This window comes from Sceloporus undulatus, chromosome 6, assembly GCF_019175285.1.
Source record: "Sceloporus undulatus isolate JIND9_A2432 ecotype Alabama chromosome 6, SceUnd_v1.1, whole genome shotgun sequence".
NCBI lineage: Eukaryota > Metazoa > Chordata > Lepidosauria > Squamata > Phrynosomatidae > Sceloporus > Sceloporus undulatus.
The window spans coordinates 80,829,135-80,839,492 of NC_056527.1; the positions used below are offsets into that span (position 1 = coordinate 80,829,135).

Genomic DNA, 10,358 nt, shown 5'->3' on the forward strand with positions numbered 1-10,358 from the left:
AAGCATATGACTCCACAGTAACACATCATAGTTCAAACCTCTTCTGACACGCTTAGAAACCTTTTTGCCTAGGCTGTGCAGACCTGTGCAGACCAGCCTTAAAAGGCCAGCTTGGGGGTGGAGTTGGAGCATAGCATCCAGATGACACACACTCTGAATGTGCATGAAGCCGTGCGCCATTCCACACAGTGCACAGCATCATGGCGCTCCTCTGGCGTGTCCACATGATGCAGCACTGAAGGAATGTCATAAAGCCATGGCATCACAGCTGTTGCACCCTTTGCAGGGCGCAAAAAGGAGCCACTATTTGCAGCTCCTTTTTGCACCCTGCGAAGGCCAGATCAGGGCCATGGCGTGCGGTTGCCTTGGCCCCAATCTGGCAAAAATGGAGGCAACTGCAGGTCTTCCCTTAGGGGTGGTCTGCGCAGCCCTTAAGTAGCCTCAGCTGTTTCAATCTTTCCTCTCATCCAATGTTTAATCCAATTAGTTGCCAGTCTCCACTTCCAATCCCAAGTCATACAGTGGATCCTTGTTATACGCTGGGGTTTGGTTCCAAGATCCCCCGTGTATAACAAAATCCGTGTATGCTCAAGTCCTATTAAGTATAATGACATAGCAAAATGGTGTCCCTAATAAAAAATGGAACATCAAGGTAAATTTATACTTTTTTGGAACATTTTCAAACCATGTATGCTTGAATCCGTGTATAACAAATCCGTGTATAAGAAGGGCTGACTGTATTTAGAAGGAACTCACCATCCATTGTATACGCCTCATTGCTTAATGAAACAAATTCCTCATACTTGGGCCTTAGAGGATTGCCTGCCGAATTGTGCCATCCTTCCCAAGCATAGAGTAGTTTTCTGTAACTGCGGGAGTTTGCCATGATGTCTGTTATATCTGAGGGTATAAGAAACATAAGTGATGATCTGTAGGCAGAACTCAACCTGACGTCCTGTTCACACATATTTAGACACAGGCTATGGAGAAGGACAGCAAGATAGATACTAGATTTCAGGACCCTGAACAGCTACTGGAAGTTGGAGCCCTTCTGTGTCTCTTGACTTCATGGCACACCTACCACTTACTCTCAGCTGAGGAATAAAGGTCCTTAAAAAGAAAGGCCTTATTGGGACTAAAGATGAGGACTTTGTCACTTCCCCATCTGTTCTCATCTGATGCACTGGGGAGCAGAAACTGAGCAGCATGAGCTTTGCATTGCTCTAAAGAGTTCAACTCGGGGGGGGGGGGGAGACAGCTTTTTGGGGAAATCTATTTCAAGAGCTCCTAATTTACCTGGCAGGGGAGTTTCCTAACTTTCCCGACCCTTAAGGTTGGACTCACTACTAGGTCTTGAATCCCATGCCTAATTCATTGGTGCTACATCATTCATCCTAGCTGTCTCCTCCCTCTCTCTATCTAAGCATTTGCCACTGCATACAACAATGCAGAACACCAACATGGCCATTAGCCCCTACCTCTATAAAGCATCATGCACTGGACTGGCAAGTAGAGAGAAAGGCCAGTGTATGCTCAAATGTTCCATCTGTGTCTGGTGAAAGAGGAAGCAAGCAGCAAGAGCAAGAATATCAGGAAGGAAGCCTGGGTTTAGCAGGAGATGTGTCACAGGGCTCCTCAAGTTCTCTCAATGGAGTTATTTCACTAATATCTATCAAGTGGTAGAACAACTGTGTCTCTCCATGGAGCTCAGAAGGACCCTGGTCTAGGTGATATGTTGATGATTACCTCCTAGGGTTGAGAAAGGGCATTCAGGCTGCCAAACAAAAAAGCTGCTGTTAAACCGCTGGAGCTTTCTATAATGTTGCAATTGAAATCCATGCAGGTGTATCCTCCTGCAGTAAGACTACAGATCTTTTACTTGTAAAAGCAAGGTAAGTACAGTAATATTGTTTTCTGTTATAAACACAAACTAGTTGTTATCAGGAAGTTCCATTTAGATATATATCTTAGATGGAGATTGTTTTATGTCAGTTAAAACACAGAGCAGTTAAAAAGAAGTGGAGAGACAAGCTGTTGGGAAATCTATAAGACTGACCTTTTTAAAAGTAATTTTTATTAGAGTTTAAAAACATATAAAAATCAACATTTATCATTCATTCATAACATATAAACAACAAGACAATATCTTCAATACATACACAAATAACTCCAACCCCATATATAACATATATACACTTCTCATTCATTACTTCCTTACTACCAGTCTATCTTTTTATTTTAGAATTCTTGGAATATAAGACTGACTTTTGATGGGTTAACTGTATTTTAAGGGTGATGATTCTGATGGTATGAGAATCTCACATTTATCTGGTGTAATAGTCCAGGAAGAATGGGTCCTATTCCAGTTTGGGCTATTAATGATTTACAGCTGTAAGTCTGAGAAGCAGCATGTTATCATCAGTACCTTTCTGTCCAATTGGGAACCAAGATATTTGGCTTTTTTGACAATTTTGAGCTGTAAGCTTTTCAAAGCTTTCAAAATGTTGTTATCTTTCTGTTCTAACTCCTACAATTTTATGGTTTAAATTGAATGCAAAATTAATGACTGAAACTCAAAAAAGAAGAGGCCAGTTTAAAAGGCCCCAAATTAATTAGGTTCTTCAGCTCTAACTATGTCAAGATTTTTCTTGGGGGTCCAATTTCTTTCATGCTTGAAGAACAAATAAAATGTGAAATAAGAAACAAGACATCTTGCTAAATGCAGCATGGTAGCTACCAAGTTAATTATTTTGAAACATCATGCAAATATGCAAGGATTTTTTAAAAATGTAACTATAATGTATACGTTATGTGCACACACACACTTAATACTTAGCCCTTACTCATCAACAAAGATACTTTCCTTGTACTTCCCTGTATCATAACCCTGGGATGCTACCATGTTTCAAAGGAACCTGATAGTATGCAAATAGATTGAGGTGGCAAAGAGGGAAGCCATGTGCAAATAGAAGGATGCATACCTGGCTCTAGAGCCCAACAGTTGGAGTTCTGGTTTGGTAGACACACCTTGGCAGTGGAGTAGATGTTGTCCATCTCACTCAAGATAGTGTTATACTTTGGGGGGGAAACAGAAAAAGTACAGGTTAGTGTGATCATCCCAGAATTGCCAATTCTACCTGCATTAGAGAGACTGATCCCAACAATATAAGACAGAGATGGACAACTACTGAAGGTCAAGGGGAATCACACACAGCGCACTGGACCTCAGAGGGTTGTCCTGCAAACTCCTGATTTTTAATTTAAAAAACAAATTATTCTAAATGCCCTGTGCACAATATAGGGGTATGGGAGCTAATGTTGCCATGTTTTTGTTCCTAGCCCTTGGCGGCTTTAGTCATAGCGAAGCATTTTCAAAACAGAAAATAAACCAGAAGTGATTGGTTTTAAAAACTGATTTTAAAAACTGATTCTTCAAGACCTAAAATATCTTTTTAGGTGGAGAGTGGCGTGGCAAAATTGTCCTCCATGGCTGCAGGTGGCACATAGCAAATATGTGCAGGGGGCACATAGCAAATATGGAGGGGATGCTGATAGAGTGAGGGGCCTTAGCAGGCAACAATAATAGCCTTCAGGTACAACATGTGACCTGTGCTTGCCCCACCTATCATATTTTCAACAGTTAGCTAAGAATGGCTGTTCTATAGCATTTTCATTTCTATACCACTTAATAGGGAACTCAGCACTCTCTAAGAGGTTTACATTCAGTAAGCCAGTTGCCCCTAACAGGATGGGAACTCATTTTACTGACCTATGAAAGGATGGAAGGCTGAGTCAACCTTGGCTGGGATCGAAATCACAACATTGTGGCTGCATTACCAGCATTTAACCACTGCACCACCCAGGCTCCTATGGCCACAACAAAGATACACAAAGAGGCTACTGGAAATATATACTTATTGTGTTATATACAAGGTTATGTATTTAAGTATAATTTTTTATGATACTTTGTTGTCTCTGGGGTTGGGTCAGAAAAAGAGAATAAAACAATCTTCCAAACTGTTTTGTAATGAAGATCCGAGTTCGTAGTTTGTTCCTTTCCTTCTTATCCTTTCACGTTTACACTGAGAAACCATTTTACTCCACATTACTATGATGTGATGATCTGATCTAAACCGGCAAATCTCTGACTTGGCTTTGACACATAACCACATACCACCACAGGCCTGCCAAGGTATGTGTGGCTCAACCGACATCATACCATAGAAACAATACAAGGTGAGAGTTGGCCAGGTGGGATGAGACAAGTGGAGCCATAAGCAGGAAGGACCTGGAAATCCACTTCACAACTTTGTCTTGTCTCCTCACTGGAAGGAGGAAAGGAATAGAGAGGCAGCTCTGGACTGTGAAAGACCGTGGTCGCCTTTCTCTGCTGATCATCCTGAGCTGCCAAAGAAGAAATCCTCAGAAGCAAACGGAAGCAAACTAGAAAGAAACTTTTCCCAAGCTGTCTCTTCCCACAGGTTTTTTTCTCATAGGAAAGTTTGTTCCTCTGACTCAAGCGCAGACAGACACTGACAGATAAAAGAGAAAGTTCAGAGACAAAACTGGGCTTTCTCTCTTTTTTCTGCTGCCTGTGCTTCATGAAGACTATCTTTCCTTCACACTGAGAACTGTTTTCCTTTCCCCACTGTCTATCAACCAGAGATTGTCATCTGCTCAGGAATCCCAGCACAGCCACTGCCACATTCTGTGCTAAATGGGACTCCAAAGTCTGGGACTTGATCGTGATTCCTCAGGCTCTGCTTTCCCTCTTTGCTCACCTTTTTGCCAGATACATTCAATAAGCAGCAGACTCTTCTCAGGATTAGCTGCCCTATTGCTAGAAATGTCAGAGCTCACCAACGTAGAGATATAAATGCAAGCAGGATGAATCTTGAATTCTTCAGTAGCTGAAATTTTAATTTGAGTTGCAGACTAAGGAACCTCAACCCCAATGACTTATCGTGCTGCTACTTTGGCAAGAAGTCAGGACACCTCTCTTTCTACTTCTCTCCAATGGCTGGCAGGTGGCAGTCCTGGCCAATGCAACAGTGCCAGGGGAGGAAACTTCTTTCCAACCACCACTGGTAGAGCAACAGTAAAGTAAGTAGACAAGAAAGAGGAGCCTATTGGATCAGGTCCATCAACACTCCTGGCCATATCATTGAGCATGTGACAGATTCCCATTGGTCTTGGAATACAAGCAGGGAAGAAAAGCACAGGTTTTCCCCCTGATTTAGAGTGTAAAATGGCTTAATCTGCGTATTAACTACAAATCAAACCAGGGATGGGGTTCAGCTGTCACTATCTATTTCAGGAGAGAAATTACACACTCCCTTTAGGAACACATTACTCAAACCTTTGAAGCCTTCATATAATCAAGCTCACAAAGTCCCCAGACAGGAAGCATCTATAATTGTCTAGATGGGAGATTTATCTTGGATTTCCTGACAAAGAACTAGGCTTTCAGACCTCAGAGACATTCATTTTGTGGTAGACAAATGTTCTGAATTTCTTGACTAGAGAGCACATGGGAACATGAATATTGAAATCATCAAGGAGCAAGGTGAGGATATGATTAAAGGAAGAAGGTGAAAGAAATAGCAAGGTCTGAAAAGGAAGTTTTGAGGGATAAGGAGTAAGAAATGATGTAAACATCAACAGACTTGTACAAAATGAACTTCACAAGTTGCAGTCAGTGGGATGGGAATGGGTGAACAACGGTTGATACTGATATAATCTGGCAGCATCGCCTCAGCCTTTGTGGTCAGGGGTGTGAAAGAAGGAAAGATATTCAAAGGATCAGGCCGCAATGGTGGCAATATTGGGTGAAAAGTGTCAGGTTTGGGGAAGGGAACACTGCTGGTGGAAAAGACAACAACAGAGAAAAGGTTGGTGACCAGTGACTGCTTTCTGGATGAGCACCAATTCCAGAGAAAACAGTAAATGGGAAGGAAGGAGGCAGTGAAGAGGGCACAGAGACGCTCATAATGCTAGAGATATCCCCACTAAGCTGAGGACAATGCAAGAGTAGATAGATGTGGAGTAAGATTTGGCACTAAAGAGAAAGGCAGTTAAGCTTTAGGGTATCATACTGTGCAATGAAATCAGGCTTCTGGCACATGTGAGACTTTTCAGTGGACTTTTCTTTTAGGAGTGGAGGACTACAGTTTGGGAAGAGTAGAGACTATGTAGCAATGAAACAGTGCTGTATCATGACCTTCTTAATGCTGTTTGAATGTAGAATCCCCAGACCCAAGCAATCAAGGTAGACAACAGAAGCTAGCCAGCCAACCATGTGCTAATAAAGCTGTGCTTACCACGCATGCTTACTAGACAGAAAGTTCTGGGTTCAGGACATATGTTGGGTTTGATGGCCAATAAATTGGAGAGGAATATGGCAGACTACTACAATATATGACTGGGTTTTAAAGTTGAATGAACCATCTAAAATGGACAAATTGTCAACACCGATTAGCGAAAGCTCTTTAGATACATATTTTAAAAATTGGAAATCCCTGATTGTCTATTTGCGAATAAAAGAAACTGATATGGAAGTTGTGGGTTTTGAGAATTAGAATGAATGTATTTTTGGAAGAAGATTTAGAAGTTTTAAGGAGAGGTATTTTTGTCTTATAGGTAAAGGTATTCCCCGTTGACAAGGTTGTCAAGTCATATCTGATTGTAGGGGTTGGTGCTCATCTATGTTTCTAAGCCGAAGAGTCAGCAGTGTCAGAGACTACTCTGTGATCATGTGGCCCACATGACTGCACAGAATGCTGTTTACCTTCCCACCGGAGTGGTACCTATTTATCTACTTGCATTTGCATGCTTTCAAACTGCAAAACTGACAGAAGCTGGGACTAGTGACAGGAGCTCACCCCAACACATGGCACCTGGGCCTTGAACTGCCAACCTGCCGATCTTGCAATCAACAGAGTCAGCGTCTTAACCACTTGAGCCACTGTGTCCCCTTTTATATGTAGTTATAATCGCCAAAAAGAAAGTCTGAAGTTACTTTTTCAGCTTTCTACTATTGGCCCGTTACAGACCGCCCAAAAGGGGCGGTCTTGGTCCGCTGCCGGTTGCAGTGCAGAGGAGCCGCAGCAGCCAAACCGCGCAACGACTCCGCGCTGCAAAAAAGGAGCATGACAATCACGCTCCTTCCGGCAACCCGGAAGAGATGCCGCGAGTGCCAAAGCACGCACTCACGGTGTCTCTTCCAGGTTGGGATGTGCGGACGCAGAGCATCTGCTACGGCAAGATGGTGGCGCCCATCTGTATAGGGCACCGCCATTTTGACATACGGATTACGTGCGAGGGGCAAGGTGCATCTGGAAGCACTGCCCCTTGCGCCTAATCGCGGCACGATGACGGCGCCTCATGGGCCCGGCTATAACGTACCTTAGTTATGTATATTTATACTTTATAATATATTCTATGTCCTTACTTTTTATCTCTTTCTTATTGCTTATTCCCCCCCTTTTTTTCTTTAATATATGTAACTTTTATTGTATCTGGAAAACCTTAATTAAAACAACAACAACAACAATAACAACAACAGAGAAAGCACTGGGTTCAGTCCCTTTTACCTCCAGATAAGGGTGGAAAAGAACACTGTCTGAAACTCTGGGGAGCTGCTGCCAGTCCATCTAAACAATATTTTGGTTGATGGTCCAACAGTCTGACTTGGAGTGAGGGAGCTCCTACTTTCCCCACATCACTAAGCTAGAAATGACTCTTTGTATAAAGAGGCACATATTGGACATCATTTGAACATAATCCCTAGTTTACAAATGTAGTCTGCTGTGCAGCTGTTTATATTTGTTCTTTCCCTAAATCAACTAAAAAGCAATGGTTAGAATGACCTTTCTTTAATTAAATAAGCACCAGAGAAAAGAATTTGTCTCACATGAGTAGGGGGTAGAAACGTGACACTGTGTGGGTTATTTTGTTTTTTTAAAAAAACAAGTAAAATAAAACTTGTGATCACTAGAACTTCAGTTACAGCTACAAATCCTAAGAAAAGCAACTCTACCACCTGGCTCTCCCCAATATAGGTCAGAAGTTCCTGGGAACCAAGGCAGCTGCAATTTGCTAGTGCAAATATTTTTGCTTATCAAATTGGAGTATGAAGAATTTAGGTTCTCTTGGCTACAAAAATTATGTTCAACTGAAGTTTATTTTTCTTCTCTTTCTGCAATGGGAAAGGATCTTGAAATCCAGCTGATGCTATGTTTCCATATTCAATTTAGGCAGAAGAATAAGTTTAAGAAACAGAATTTATTATTATTAATGGTGTCTATTTAATTAATGATCCACTGTCTGCTGGTAAACCCCCCCTGACCCTGGGTGGGGTCCCAGCCTACTACCTCGACTGCAATTCTACAGTCTTTTTCTCCAAACCTATCGTGACTTTTGGATCATGTATACGAATGGAGATGAACAGTAGCAGGGATCTCCAGTAATCATGCCGGCAGTCACAGCAAAACCAGCAGAGTCTTGTTAAAAACTGACAAATATTATTTGGCAGAAACTATTGTGGACCACGTCTTCATCTGAGGTGGGCTGAAGTCCATAGAAAATTCATGCCAAATAAAACTTTTTGTTGTTTAGCTCCAGTAAGACTCTTTCTTATATCATTGGCAGAAGTAGTTTCATTTTTAAACAGTTATGCAGAATTGCCTTTAACATCTGGACAAATTTGTGATGGATTTCAGTTGCAATCCCATAATCACTTATCTGTAAGACTCAGTGATGGGCAGATGGGCAACTAAATGCTGCCCGTTTTTGCCCCAGAAGGAGGCCGCGGCAACCACATGCCGCAGCCTCTGGAGGGACCAAAAAGAACCTACTTCTGAGTGGTTTCTTTTTGCATTCCTGAAGAGTTGCCATAGACGCGCCTGTGCACCATAATGACGCCCCTTGTGCGCAGTGCCATTTGAATGCTGCATCCGAGGGACGTCATCATGGTGCACCCCATGTGTATGGATGCATGCCAATATGGCACCCGGGCAGCACAGTGAGAGCTCGGAGCATGTGTATGCTCCACCCTTACCGTGCCTATAGGATGGCTGGTCTGTAGAGCCCCATCATCTGCTATCTACAGTTCTGTAACTGTTGGATTATATCTCCTTTAACCCTAACCTCCCTTTATTCTTCTTTCTCGATGCTATAGGTAATACTGAAGAGTTGCTTACCCTCTGCCGCTTTTCCATAGGCAAGTTGGAAGGTCCTAATGTCTGGATGGAACTGATTATTTTCTTCAGCTGAGGATCACTGAAGTTCTGCCAGATGTTGCCATAGCTTTCTTTTGCCTTCTTCCCCCAAGCCTCTATGAATTCCTGCTCCTTCAGAGAAGATGCTACCTGTAAACAGGGATAGGGAGAGACAAAGAGAGCTGTCAAATAAGTACTGTCAGCTTTACTGTGTTCCTTCATCTTGGTCACTGCTACACAGACAGCAAAGTTGTGTTTTTCTATGCAATATTTGAAGTTAAAATGTGCAAAACCATCAAAAATGAAATGTTGAAAATGCACACAAATTGGGAATCTCTGTGTTAGATAAGACTGCACCTGGTTAATTTTCTTCTTGCTAACATTGGGCCATCAAGGTATGATGGATGTGTAAAAAATCCAAACAACAATACTGAACCTAGAAGTCCTGAAGTGAAAGGAAGCAAAACAAGGGAGGACACTCTTAGAAGCAGTCACACACCTACTGTTAAGATGAAGCCTATGTTGGGAACAGGCCTAATCTATCCAAGACACATGGGTTACACCCTTCAAATGCAATGTTTGGGCTTTACTTTCAAGACATTTTTCTATTCCTGAGATGGTGGTGGTTGAGAAAGCTTCAGTGCTAGCTGGCTTGCTAGCTGTCAATTTAGGGCAGGAGTAAAGAGGAGCACTAAGGACAGTCATTAAGTCCATATGAGAGTGAGGCTTGGAGTTTGGAGAACATCATCCTGAATGGAGCTATTGTAAGCCTAGTTTATGGACCCCTAAATTACAAAATGGATGGTCAGGGAGCAGCTAGTTGGAATGGCACATCCTCATTGGATTTTTTTTATTGCTTTTCACCACTGTGTACTTTCTGTTGCTGGAGCGGCCATTCTGCTTTGGAAGAGCTATCCAAAAGTAATTTAGGCTTTTCTGGCACATTTATCCAGATGATTTTTAAATGATGAATTTTAAATAATGAAATTTAAATGCAGATTATTTAGAATGTGTATGTTATTTGTCCTTTTACACTATTGCATGTTTCAATAAATGATTTTTAATTGATGATGAGGAGAGGTGGGTAAGAAATAATAATAATAATAATAATAATAATAATAATAATAATAATAATAATAA

General features: G+C 41.8%; 1 protein-coding gene across 1 annotated transcript in view; it reads right to left on the reverse strand.

The window, feature by feature from the left end:
- The window catches only part of ACE (angiotensin I converting enzyme), a 68,813-nt gene that overhangs the window by 34,610 nt on the left and 23,845 nt on the right, over positions 1–10,358 (reverse strand). Inside the window, exons 2-4 of the mRNA XM_042476387.1 lie at positions 9,201–9,368; positions 2,982–3,075; positions 757–900 (exon numbers count right to left, since the gene is read on the reverse strand). Coding sequence (XP_042332321.1) covers positions 757–900; positions 2,982–3,075; positions 9,201–9,368 — 406 coding nt within the window. The remainder of the gene's footprint in view (positions 1–756; positions 901–2,981; positions 3,076–9,200; positions 9,369–10,358) is intronic.